We start from the raw sequence: 13,120 nt of genomic DNA on the forward strand, positions 1-13,120 counted from the left end.
AAGTCCAACATACAAAAACCAGTTGCAGATGCAACAGTACCTAAGTCAACCACACAAACGTCTACAACCGCTCCAAAACCCGCTGCACAACCTCCTAATGTGAAAACACCAATGAAGGAAACAACGAAAGATAACGTGGAGGAAGTTAAAAAAGTTAATTCAAATTCAAACGTTAATACAAAGACATCAAATGTAAAAATTGAATCAGGAAAAGCTAATGAAGCACCTATAAAATCAAAATCCGATGAACCTATTAAACAAACTCAGCCTGAGAAATCTAAACCAGTGGGGAAAACTAGTGATTCCAATACTAAGAAATAAAAAAAATAATTTAATTTTAATCAGGCACTGTCCAAGTTTTAATTAAAACTTGATAATATTCCATTAGATACTACAAGTTCTACATATTCCACACATATCGTCATTGTTTAGATTTGACATATTTTTAAACGCCCATACATTCCTTTATATTACCGATAAAGAGTTTGCTTTTTATTTAAGTTTCCTTAACAGTTTCATAAAATGATATTATAAGGTTATTTTATTTTGTTGTGATTCTCATATTTGTGGTTAACAGATCAGAAAATGTATTAGACTGTGATTTAGATTTGTATATAAAGTTAAAAATAATGTTGTTCTTGCAAATTTCCCCATATCGCAATACAGTACATTTACTAATATCATATTCAATATATGTATATATTATATATACAATATAAGTATATATATATATAATATATGCATTTTGTTATTTCTAATTTTATTTAATTGTATAACGAAGTTGAGATCTAAATGGAAAAAAAAGTATTTTGTTATAGACTTGTTGTTTTGATATTATTCAATTATCATTCCAGAAAAAAATATATTGTATAATAGAATAAGATTAAATATTTAAATGATTGTTCTACATAAATAAGGCAATTTATATTAGATCAAATCTGTTTGTAAAATTGAAATCATTCCTCTATGTGATTAAAATTGTTTAACGTAACACCATAAAAATAATATGAATCTTCCATTAAATTTTTCATTTATTTTTGTATGTGATCTATTTTTCTACTTGAAACATGTTAAACATATATATATATATATCTATATATATACGTATTTATTATTTATGCTACAAGTAAAATTAAAATAGTTTCTAATTAATGCAAAAAGTCTCTATCCGTACTTATAGTACTTAACTTTGTAGTTCTTTGGCTAAATGATACATAAGGAAACAAATTTTATGTATGATGATATAAAATGATATTCTTAATTTTATATCAAAGTTGGTAAAAGGTTGTATAAGTGGTATAAAAATAAACTTCTTTTTTAAATCCTCTTTTTACTGTCATAAATATTCATAATAAATCTTTCTTTATGCTCTCATGAATTTTAAAAGCTGTAAGTACATATCTGCCATTAAAGGAGATTTTCCTAGTACTGTAAACAAGCTATAAAAGTATATATTATTTTTTAAGTAATGTAATAATTAGAATGCATAACTAGATGAAGACAACTGCAAGGAATACATTTAAATATTAAATCGTTGTACTATATACACAGGTAATATGGATTTTAGTTTTTTATAAAAACTTTGTTCGATTTTCCATAAGATTGTTGAATGTTTAGCAAAATGCCAGTATCCATTCCTTTTACGTTGTGCTCGTTTTTGTGCGTTCAATAAACATTTTTGATATTTAACGATTTCTTTGTTCTGTAATGTTGGCTTCAATGAGCTTTCTGTTACTGTAGCAAAACCAAGTTCCACTAGCTCTTCTCCAACTGTTACACGTTTCTACATAACAAACTCTATGTAAATTTGTAAATAAAAATTTAACCCATTAGTAAAAACTTTGTTCACCTGATTCTGTTGTAGCATAGTAACCAAACAATTCAAGTATTCCTTTTCTTTAGCCAAAGGTGTAAAAGTTATGCTTTTTCCACAGACAATTGTTTGTAACCAGCTGATACCTGAAAATGAATATCTATTAATGGAATGTACTAGTTAATATTTTGTTATTGCTCACCATTAGCTGTTACATTAACTCCAGCTATTTTAACAGGTAGATAATTTGAATTACTCAATCGAGGGAGAGGTATTAATGGCTTGTGGTCAATCATGAGAAGTGTTCCACAATTAGGTTCTACACGTATCACAGTACCTTCAAGTGGAACTTTCTTGTGCAAAAAATGAGACGGCACACTGGATGGTTTCCTAAATTTAGCAAACTAAAAAAGAATAAGAAAGTATATAAGTTGTAGGATTAAATAACACATTGCATACGTACAGGTCTAATTTGATAGAGTGCAATGACCAAACTCATACTGGCAACACCATAACTGACGATCTAAAACGAGAAAAACAAGTTATAATTTAATATATAATTTAACATTAAAACAAAATGAAGGTTAGGTTAAACCTTAATAGTTTCAGCGTGAGTTTCACTAAAAATTATGAATCTCTCCAGGATATTTGGCTTCTCCTCTGACCCCATCATTAATTAATTTTATTGTTTATACGTAAAACCACTCTACGTTGACACCTGCAACCAGTTTACATATATACAAACATCTGAATAGATATGTAAATATCCAAGTATTTGATCATCAATATTATTATAGAAATTCGTAGAATAATCGAATAGTATTTTCTATGAAAGCAATAATATATACTGCGACAACGATATTCTGTTTACATTCGTCTCGGTACGTGAAATTCTATAAAAATTACATAGTAAACGATACGTGCACATATCCAGAGACAAAGTGATAAGGAAAAGGATATAGATAAACTTGTATTACAAAGTATGTATATTACAATAATTCATTTCAAAATATGTTCGATTCGAAATCATATTAACTAGATGTTCGGTTTTCACGTTTTAGTTTACTTTCATCTTTCACTTTCATTTACCCGTTTCACCACGTGTTGCTGTGCGTACGTCAGTGCACCCTGACATCACACCAAAGTGACAAGCAAAGGTATTAGCAGAGTTAGTGGTATACATCCTTCAAACAAAAATGTGTACAGCGTATACATAAACAACGTAGTGTCCGATAAACGATTAACAAAACGATACTCGAGTAGCCGATGACAAACACGCTGTAAAAATGTTTCGCGATGGCCAATATTTGGAAGTAATAAAGGTACTATGATCAACAGCTGTCGCCAGCTGTTAATCGACGATACTGCATCTAACACAAGTAAAACAGAAGCTGTGTGTATTCGTAGGCATCGGATAATTGTTTAGCTACCGCTGTAGTTACCGTCCAAGAGAAGACCATGAAAATTCGGGAGAAAGAAGTTTCGACCAACAAGTGGCTGGATCTCGAGGATTGGGCAGCACTGTATAAAATTTTGGAGAAAGCGATTTTGCGTAACGTTCGGAAGGAAGGATTATCTTCGAATTCGGAGAAATGCAAGGGAAGGAAGTCTACTCGACAATTGGAAGTCACGTAAGCAGTACAGTGTATAATTCATTGTTTTTAGCATCCAGCCAGATCGTAAAATACGTAACGTTCGATTGGATTACTGTTCATGAAACGTTAGAAGAGTTGACTCTAAACGTTATAAGATACTGTTACTGGGCACTTTTTTCTCTAAACGAAAAGTGTCCTAATGACCTTAATACGTAACCTTATAGATTTTGAATTACTGGCAACATAATAAGTTCCATCAGGGGCAGATCTACCATGAAACTAATGAAGCTCCAGCTACAGCTTCCTATAAAGAAAGCTTTCACAAGAAGTCTTTATCCGTTGATTTATTTATTTTTAATAAATAGTATACATTCTTTAATAAATAGCTTTGACGTAAATCTTATATAATAATAATTCTAAAAACGAAAAGAAAATAGTCTCCCACTGTAATTAGCTTCAGGCCGTGACAAGTCTAGATCCGCCACTGAGTTCTATTATTGTTACTATATTTAAACAGACGTTTTTATAAATCATAGATATACGTTCGAACCGTCAGAAAATGTAAAAGATGTTGCATCACTGCCTACGATCAGGGTAAACGTGTCTCCCGCGAAAAAAAAGTCGAAGACAAATCCGTCAGAAGCATCATTAGGGAAAGGAGAAACTCGCGATCGAACGTTAGAAAAATCTCGACGCCACGATTCTGATTCCGCGCACCAAAAAGATAACGGCAATACTTTACCAAAGAAAGTGGAAGATGGTAATATTACGAAGGTATCGTGCCAGACGAAAAATGATAGAACTAAGAGATATTTACAGTTTGAAAGCTTAGGGAATGCCCGATTGGAGGAGTATGTTCCGGATGCACCCGTCGCAAAAAAATTGTGCACGCATTTGAAATATATACCAAGCAGGAAGAGTATGTTGGAACAAATCCAAATATCTACGAATGAGTATTCCCCTACTGTATCGGATAGTAAAGGCGTAGCGGAAGTTGTTAGATATATCCCTAATTCCGTGGATTCGTCGAAAGTGTCTTACGAGACGTACGAACCTAACGCAACGTCCATTGTAAATATTCCCGAGGAATACGTTCCCAATTCGAAGGGAATCAAAGCTTCCGTTGAAGAATATCAACCGGATTTTACTAGTACAACGATGAAATTTGACGACAGTTACGTGCCCTCGAGCGTTCAATTAATTAACAAAGATACGAAAAAGTCAACTGAACGATTAAAGAAGGTACAATTAGATAAACACTCGTTGCGAGAAAAAGAAACATCAACTAAGAGAATTATGGATCTTTTTACCTGAAATACAATTTGATAGTTAATATCAAACAATATATATAAATGTAACATTATTTGTAATAAGTAGGAAATACAAATATTTTTTAATTTCATTATAACATGATTCGATACCATGTTGCTGTACAATAAATATGATCTGAATAAAAAATGGGATGTATTTTGAGTGTACGAACAGTTTCTCTTCACTATTAAAATACTCATTTGTCAATGTACAAATAAATCGTTAACGATCGTTCTCTTCGTTTTCTGAAGCTGGCTCCTCAACTAAATTTTTTATCAGTTCGAATTTCCGGTCTGCGCTTTCTTCTTTGGCGACTCCCTGTTCATCACTAATTTCGTTAAGTTCTTCGTCATCTGTATCGTCATCCGCTCCAGGATGTGCAGGAACTTTGTGAGTTGGGCTACCAGGTGTCATTGTACCTGGCTTTTGCCACATCTTTTGTGATTCCTGTAATTATTTCCAAATTAATTCCTAGCTAATGAGTCGATGGAAAATTCAGCTTACCTTCATACCACTGACTTTCTCCATATAATAATCGTAGACAAACTTAGCCATGTGAGGCATATCTTCGATTTCCATTGGGGGATCAGATGGAATAGCATCGTTAAGTCTGTCGGTAGGATAACGTTCTTGCGGAAGGAGTTGCAGCTTCAGTGGTCGCTGCATTAGCTGATCGAAAGCAGGCGTCAATTCGAAACAGTTCTTGAAAAGGGACACTCTAGCGAAAACATAAAGACCAAGACGTGCTCTTGACATTGCTACCACCAAACGTCGAGCATCTCGCAAGTGACCCACGGCACGTGTCTTCACGAGAGACAATAGTATGTAATCATTTTGTTGACCCTGATATTTGTCAACTGTTGTTACTTTATTTGGTCGACCTATTAAAGGATTGCTAGCGCATCTTATATTTATCACATCTCGGATTAAGTGTTTCTGTCCATTATAAGTAGTCAATATACTGATCTTATCGGCTGGGTAACCGAGGAGGCGCATATACATAAACACAGCCACGCAATATTCGGCTTCAGCAAGATTTTGATAGAAGTAAGCGCTAGGTTCACTTTCGCCCACTCCATTGAAATCTTCGACATTAATGAGTTGAAAGTCGTACAAAAATCCAGCATTCGCCACTAGGTACTCTGGACTGCGCTCTACGTGAGTCAGATTGCCCAATTTCTTGTATCGCCAATTGTAAAGATTGCAAATACTGGGCCTAGCACGACCTTGACCATCAAGATCAACCGTGGGGACTCCCAATCGAACGAATCTCGCGAAAAGGGATTGCTCCATGTTTGAATATTTTTGAAAGGCCATGTTCTTAATAACAGGAGGTAACTGGTGGTGATCTCCTATCATTATCCAACGTTTCAGTCGATTGTATCCATCTTGAGGATTCTGTAGCAACAACGGTATAAACGTTTCTATCTCTAAAATTTGTGCAGATTCTTCCATAAGTATATTGTCATATTTGAAACCCATATCTACGAGCTCGCGTCTTTTAAGAGCAGCATGAGTACAAGTCATAGCAATCACTTTTGCTTCCTTGACTAATAAATACTTTGACCTATCTAATCCAGATCGTAACAATTCGAAAGCTCTGAACTCTTCTAATTGCGCAAAGATTCTCTCTACGTACCTGTACAGATTAATATGTAGATAAAACAATCGAATGGAAATATATTTATTACATAATGTTTGATATCAATTTACCGAAAACAGCTACGCGCTATTTCAAGATCTTCCTCGAACGTGTTGCGCTTAAACAGTGGTTGCGGTGCGTTATCGAAGAATTTATGAAACGGGAATTCTTCGTCAACAATAAAAGCAGGAGGTAAATTTTTTCCTGTACCCTGCCTTTGTTTAATTCTGGATTCGAAACGTTCCCATCTCGTCAATATTTGATACATAAAAAAGTGTCCCGCTGTTTCACAAGTGTATGCTACGTCACCTTTTACGTTCAATGATTCCTGAAAATAAGCATATCTCTAGTATGTACACGGACAAAGTAGTTGTCTAGATTTGAAGGTGATCTGTATACATAAGACCACGCTGTGTGTATAATAGATTACAAACCTGCAGTCTTTGAACTTCCATTAGAAGATCTAATCGCTTAGCTAAAACATAGTTAACTCTACCATATCTGCTGAAATCTTTTTCGGTTTCTAATGCCTCTTCTCCGTGACCAAGACGCAGCAGATGTCTTTCATCGATATCGAGCGCCATGATCTTTTCAAACAGCTGATTGAGTGCTTGATTAGAGTGTGTGACTATCAGTGTCCTCTGATTGGGAAAGTTATGATAAAGGTTGGAAATAATCTGAACGGCAACGTCCGTTTTGCCAGTACCGGGTGGACCTACAACAAGCGTCAATCCTGGTTGCATTCCGGCACGAATGGCTTCGACTTGCGTTGGCGTGAAGGGAATCTGATTTCTGTAATAAATTTATGTACATTTCAATATAATTCCATCGGTACTATACTTAACATACATTTTATTGACGATGATTAAATATTTATATACTTTTTTGGTTCGTTAGCTTTATAAGGACCTCGACTAGGTGGCACATGTGGTTCAACCTTGATCACTTTCTTTGCTGGATTATTGTCATGCTTGGCAAGAACATCTTCGAACGTTAAACGAAAAGGTCGCACTAGCTTCTGTTCATTATCGGTAGCTACTAGACTTTCATACTGTGGAAAACTGCCTCTTAAGTGATCTATGTCAAGGAACGTATCGTTGAAATCCATTACTGCGATTTCGTTTGGCATTCTATGTACAAAAATAAACAAAAATGTATACGTAGAATAAATTTGTTTTAAATTAGTAAATAATAGTATTCGTTTTATTTACCTAGAATAACGAGCCGCGCCAGGATCACCGTACCCAAGAATTATATCGTGAAGCCAATCAGGCACAACGCATTCTGTATTCATAAGCTCTCTGATCGTTTCTAGGACCGCTTTAAAGTTATTCTCTTTTGGCTTACGCCTCATTATAATGTTAAATCCTTCGTACACATCATCGCCACCATGACTAGCATTATCCATGTCGATTCGATATTGATTGGAATCTAGCCAGACTCTATACGTTCGAGTATCTCCAGGTAAAATCGGTCGTGGTTCAGGACCATCCTCGATTACTCTACCATTCGAGTCCAGCATACCTTCCACTTCGCATCCTCGAACGGTTGTTAGGCCAACTTGTGGAACGAAAGGTAGCTTGTGACTGTATTTGGTACCTGGTGGCAAACAAAATATTTGAATCGATTCTTTAAATTAATGCTATCGATCGAATCATATCCTATGTTACTTTAGTTTTACGTCATACCAATTGGGTTTTGAGGCTTGACTGTAATGAGAAAACAAACATCGTGTTTTCGAAGGTTTTCCCATTCGGATTTAATTTCTTTCCGAACACTCAGATTTATCGAGACGTCAGCGCGTACCCTGGATGGCCTTTTCTCACCGATATTAGGTTTCGCCACTTCTACCACAGCAAACTGAGTGATAGGCTGTGCCATCCTGGCCCAGCCCCCAAAGTAAACGCCGCCATCTTCTGCTCGCCTAAACAAAATAAATAAAAGGTTCATTAACATACACTTCACAACGGCTTGAATTCATTAATAAAACTGGCTTACCAAGGACTCAGCCTGCTTACAGCATCCTCGATATCCTGGCGTATCTCATCTGCAAGTAATTAATCCTATCAGTCGCTGTATTAATTGACATTCTCTATACATCAATTGAAATTAACGATTTTCTTAAAATGCGTTGTACTTGACCCATGACACTATGAGTTAAAAGACTTAAAGATAAAGAGACTTGAAGTTTTAGACGATCGTGACTGTTATACACATACAGGTCGACTCTAACCGGAAGAGATTGAAATTCCTCAGCAAGTAATCGTGGAGAGTGAGGAATTGCAAATTCAATTTCGGTAGAGCTAAGCAGCCTTCGCCAGAAAAGTATTCCGTCGGTACGATACTTTCGTTCCAGATGATCTCTTCCGTCGGATAAAGAGGCATTTCGTTTAGTTCCTCCAATTGGGAAGCTCTACGCTCGTGCCGCGAAATCTGCAATTCGATTATCGACGTTAATGTGGTACCGATATTACAGTCAAATTCTGTTACAACCAACATGGATATTTGTAGTAACTTTACGTAGTATAGTACATGCTTTTAAATATGCATCAATAAAGCGAATTAAATAGGCCATAATTGTCGCCCGTCGCGCATACGTGACGTTGGTCTCTCGCGAGAACCGCGCGTCACAGATACGTGATAAATGGTAGCGGATGTGTCAAAACATCCATTCTAACGTTCGTGAATAAAATGGCTAACAGAAGTCGCATTAACGTAGTCTACAAATTATAAGCAAATAAACAAAGTCTCATGGAGCTCGTTATAACCGAGTATGACTCTACTTCATTTTAGTTCTTAGGATACGTTCCCTTATTATTATTTTTTTCGTTCTTTACCAAAAGTTCTTGAAGGAATTGAATATCGTATCGGTACCAGTTCTCCTCTTTCTCTCGTTCCTCCGATGGCACCAAGCTGAGGTAACTCGCGATGGATCTCAATTTCTCTCGACTGAAAAAGCAAACAGGTGAAAAATTGATGAGCGATCGAATAAATGCCGAGCAGCAGAAAGAGAAAACGCTAGGATACTACCTAACAAATATTACCTAAGAGAGCCAAAGTGTTTGTAGAGTGCCTCCCTCGTGTCGACGCTCGCCACGTTGGTCAAAGCGAAGCTTCGCAAGTCCGGGAACTTGGCGAACACAGCTTTCTGCGGAAAATTTGAATTTTACTCGTACCTCGATACAATCACGAACGTGAATAATAATTACAATCAACATTATATTTTATACCTGAAGCGAAGTGATCTTGGTGTAGTGCAACTGCGTCATATCGTGGTCCGTGAGAGGATCGCCACTTTCCTCGTTGATTTCGAATCTGGCATAAAATTTCAGCATCTCCAACAGCTGCAAACAGAAGGACGTATCGGATATAGTTGACGAACATTTATATCTAATTTCTATTTCTTCGCGTTACAATAAAAATGTTTACTGTATCCAAGCAATTTGTTTTTTCAATTTAAGTGTTCTCTTTGCATACGCTAATCCTTAAGACCGGAATCGAGAGATTCGAATTATCATCAGTTATCGACGTCACTGTGCGAAAACGATTTCCGTGGTCGTTCGTTATCATCAACGCCCACTGGGCTGGACAGTTTCATTCCGTTAACAATAAATTTTCATTATAATAAGTTTATATAAATTAAATTGGTTTCATTATAAATAAGTGACTTTCTTGTTAAGCGATTACATTTGTTTCGCGTCACCCTGCTTCCTGTTAGAAACACCGATGCCAGGAGATACGGATAACAAGTTTGTGTTACATAACATTATGTAACTTTAACAATAACATAATCATAACACTGAAAATCTGACAGCAAGTATAATCGAGAGAAGAATGAACAAAAGAAATCATACTTTTCCGTCAGTTGTAAACCAGAAATGTTAATTTTGATTTTATAGTATCTTGCTGGGACTGATGTGCACGTTTGAAACGAACCAGCTAATTGTTTCCTGGATATCTAATTGCAAAGTACACGGAGTGTTATCAATGAAGCCTGACGATTCGATTGATGCAGTCACATTGATAGTCTACGACGCATTGCGGCGAAACGAATCGCCTCGATGAAAGATTCAACGAGTCTATACCCAACCGTCAGCTTTCGAGATTGCAAGCCTATGTTTAACGTAGCTTCTAGATCGCAGATCGAGCTTGTTATCGATGACAATTAATAGTTGCGGTAACGTATCGTCTAGCAGAGATTCGTAAAATAAATAAGGATGACGTAAGATACACGAAATGGATGATGCGTACTTTATTGATAAATATGATTTCAAGTGAAAAGATATTTAAATGATTACACTAGTTTACAAAATAAAAAAAAAAAATAATAAAAATGTACATTCAATGCCACAATTTTTTTCGTATGTATTTTGGCCTGCCATACTCGAAAATCGCAATGAAAAATTTCACCGAAATAACCCGAGGCAGACTGTATAGAAAACGAGTAGCTACGAATTAACCCTTTGCACTCGAGACGTGCAGAGGTTCTTTAGGTTTAATTTCTTTGCAGCTCGAAGTGTCGGCGTGGTAAACGTGACATTATCTTCAAATCTAAATAGCTTAGAATTCATGGCAATAGAACGTTAAGAAACATCTCGAGTTGCTGCCAGGTACCAGAAAAAAAGGCCTCGAGTGCAAACGGTTAATGGGCGCTGCTTCGATACCGAGCAGACTCGAATAGACCCGAAGATCTATTCAGACCCGGATAGATCAGAGTTTGGTCGAACGGAAGTACAAGAGCACAGTCTCGACCAGTGCAGCAACGCAAGTAAAACGTTCTTCTGGCGAGGAAAAACGTCTGACGCGATGTTTGGATGCAACGGTGGGAGAGAATCGTGCTATCTCCGACCGGCTAGGCCTCATCGATGTTCCATCCACGATTGTTTCAGTTTCACGCGCAACGCAAGTCCGTCAACGCGCATCACCGTGCTTCTTCGGCATTTTGATATCTCCGCGGAAATGTTTGATCAGCTGAGATAGACGAACGAAAAAAGATTCGTAATTGGAAGACTCCTCGATACCGACAAACTATCGACAGTAACACAAGCTATTACACGATTCGAGGGGTGGAACGAACAAATTCGTCTCCTGGGATGTCGAACGCGGACAAACCGCAAGGAACAAGCGACCACGAGGTATCTCGCGTCTAAACAGGCCCGCTAGGAAGATTGCTTCGAATTTTCCTGTGGATGTCGAATGTAGAACTCCGAGGATAAAACCGAAGACTGCGGCAAAATACCTTGCGTCTAAACATTTCACGCGAAAGAGGATCAGAGGAAGCTCGATACCGTTTAAATTGGCTTTTCGTGGAATTTCGGGAAAACAAGTCTCTTTCCCAGAAGAAATGCGGTAACGGAAACTGAGGATAACGTTGGACGTGAGATACAACAGGTGCCTGGGCACGATGCCAGTCAAAGGTAAACCTCCTGTCTCTGCGTCTCTCGAATCGGTAATTCAACTCGATTTTAGCGCTTTCTCGGTTCTGTCGATACGAAAAATAGATTCTCGCGCGAGATTCGACGAAATCGTAGCGCACGTTGCATTAAATAAACGACTATCGTCGTAAAACGCGTCTGGTTCTGTTTACGCGACGATTGTTATAAATTTGATCGGCAGCATTTCGTGCACTCGCATTGTTTTCACCGTTCGACGAGGAAACGTGAAACTTTTCGGATCGAAACGCTGATTGCATCACGTCCAGCTCGATAAAAGAAATTGCAAACATTTTTCTTCCCTTTTTTTTTCTTTAGAAGAGACAGAAGAGAAACGTCAAAGCAAAGAGTGGAAAGAAATAGAGAAACAAGATAACGCTATCGTGTGCGATTGAGCAATTCCGTGTTGCGAATTTCTAATTATTTTCATAATGTTCGCTCGAAGTAACTGACGTAACAATCTAAAAGAAAACATTCTCGACAACTCCCTATTCGATCTATCGAACTATCAACTATTAACTTAGAAGCCTGATTTTCCAAATTAAATTTTAAAAAATATCAATGTATTTATTATTTGAACAATTTCGACAGCTGACGTTTGTTTTGTCAACTTTTGTTCGAGAGACCGTACATACAGACAAAGTGTACAATTTCATTTAAAAGTCCGGTATGAAACTCGAAACTTGGGGCATTTAAAGCCGATAACATGGTGCAAAGCATTAGGTGCGACAACTTCTCGATTTTTCTAATTTGCTCCGCTTTGAAATCCTGACGCCAAAAGGGTGAATCGGATCGACAATGATCTCGAGGTAATCGGGTGTTGAAAAATTAAAGAATCCGTATTTGGCTGAATCGAACGAGGCCTGATGCATCTGCACGCTTCAATGCCACATGCGCGTGGCATTGAAGAACAGACGAGAACACAAGGGGCGTCTAACTAACAGAAGCTTCTCTTTTTCTTTCTTCTCCTCGCGATCGTTTTTCACGCTGCACGCTGTCGTCGTGAGACCGTGTTATTAATGCAGAGCTACGTTTCCTTATTTGGAATTACGTTTCTCGATTGAATGTACCCATTCAACGCAGCATTTTCCGATCGATAACGAAAACGATTTTCTGCGATACGAGGTATCTTATCGCGAGGAAAATTTATCTTGCTCGGAAATACAGTGTGCATTTCTGTTTAGCGATCTCGCGTGACCTCCCGATTCGAACATCTCCCGTGTTTACTTTCAGGTTCGAATTCCATCCGATCGGTATACAGGGTGTCCCAAAAGTCGGGAAGGAGCCGGAAATGGGGGGTAGCTGAGACGATTCTGAACAACAATTT

The 13,120-nt window shown here is 37.2% G+C and overlaps 5 protein-coding genes across 10 annotated transcripts in view; 3 read left to right on the forward strand and 2 right to left on the reverse strand.

The window, feature by feature from the left end:
* LOC128880292 (adipocyte plasma membrane-associated protein Hemomucin-like) overlaps positions 1-1,327 on the forward strand; it is a 4,496-nt gene extending 3,169 nt beyond the window's left edge. The window contains exon 4 of the mRNA XM_054130218.1: positions 1-1,327. This exon is cut by the window's left edge and continues 1,072 nt beyond it. Coding sequence (XP_053986193.1) covers positions 1-321 — 321 coding nt within the window. The 3' untranslated portion in view covers positions 322-1,327.
* A 191-nt stretch (positions 1,328-1,518) lies between these two features.
* Positions 1,519-4,358, reverse strand: LOC128880289 (protein C3orf33). 5 transcript variants are annotated; one of them, XM_054130212.1, is made up of 6 exons: positions 4,226-4,358; positions 2,409-2,531; positions 2,277-2,336; positions 2,016-2,217; positions 1,850-1,959; positions 1,519-1,783 (listed from the first exon to the last, which is right to left on the reverse strand). In XM_054130212.1, exons 2-6 carry the CDS (start codon positions 2,484-2,486, stop codon positions 1,520-1,522), a joined length of 714 nt encoding a protein of 237 aa, XP_053986187.1. In that variant the 5' UTR covers positions 2,487-2,531; positions 4,226-4,358; the 3' UTR covers position 1,519. The 5 variants fall into 5 exon arrangements, with proteins under 5 accessions (XP_053986187.1, XP_053986189.1, XP_053986191.1 ...); XM_054130214.1 differs by having other exon boundaries at positions 4,151-4,291; XM_054130216.1 differs by lacking the exon at positions 4,226-4,358 and adding an exon at positions 3,256-3,366.
* On the forward strand, positions 2,994-4,886 carry LOC128880287 (uncharacterized). 2 transcript variants are annotated; one of them, XM_054130207.1, is made up of 3 exons: positions 2,994-3,135; positions 3,221-3,444; positions 3,945-4,886. In XM_054130207.1, exons 1-3 carry the CDS (start codon positions 3,100-3,102, stop codon positions 4,720-4,722), a joined length of 1,038 nt encoding a protein of 345 aa, XP_053986182.1. In that variant the 5' UTR covers positions 2,994-3,099; the 3' UTR covers positions 4,723-4,886. The 2 variants fall into 2 exon arrangements, with proteins under 2 accessions (XP_053986182.1, XP_053986183.1); XM_054130208.1 differs by having other exon boundaries at positions 2,998-3,135; positions 3,202-3,444.
* Positions 4,854-13,120, reverse strand: part of LOC128880282 (RNA helicase aquarius) — a 19,922-nt gene continuing 11,655 nt past the window's right edge. The window contains exons 4-15 of the mRNA XM_054130201.1: positions 9,592-9,705; positions 9,406-9,509; positions 9,199-9,310; positions 8,581-8,794; positions 8,360-8,408; positions 8,050-8,285; positions 7,573-7,960; positions 7,243-7,491; positions 6,796-7,153; positions 6,433-6,689; positions 5,224-6,358; positions 4,854-5,166 (exon numbers count right to left, since the gene is read on the reverse strand). Of these exons, the coding sequence (XP_053986176.1) occupies positions 4,942-5,166; positions 5,224-6,358; positions 6,433-6,689; positions 6,796-7,153; positions 7,243-7,491; positions 7,573-7,960; positions 8,050-8,285; positions 8,360-8,408; positions 8,581-8,794; positions 9,199-9,310; positions 9,406-9,509; positions 9,592-9,705 (3,441 nt within the window). The 3' untranslated portion in view covers positions 4,854-4,941. The remainder of the gene's footprint in view (positions 5,167-5,223; positions 6,359-6,432; positions 6,690-6,795; positions 7,154-7,242; positions 7,492-7,572; positions 7,961-8,049; positions 8,286-8,359; positions 8,409-8,580; positions 8,795-9,198; positions 9,311-9,405; positions 9,510-9,591; positions 9,706-13,120) is intronic.
* The window catches only part of LOC128880286 (G-protein coupled receptor Mth2-like), a 7,509-nt gene continuing 5,508 nt past the window's right edge, over positions 11,120-13,120 (forward strand). Inside the window, exon 1 of the mRNA XM_054130206.1 lies at positions 11,120-11,778. Within this exon, the coding sequence (XP_053986181.1) occupies positions 11,766-11,778 (13 nt within the window). The 5' untranslated portion in view covers positions 11,120-11,765. The remainder of the gene's footprint in view (positions 11,779-13,120) is intronic.

This window comes from Hylaeus volcanicus, chromosome 7, assembly GCF_026283585.1.
Source record: "Hylaeus volcanicus isolate JK05 chromosome 7, UHH_iyHylVolc1.0_haploid, whole genome shotgun sequence".
Lineage (NCBI taxonomy): Eukaryota > Metazoa > Arthropoda > Insecta > Hymenoptera > Colletidae > Hylaeus > Hylaeus volcanicus.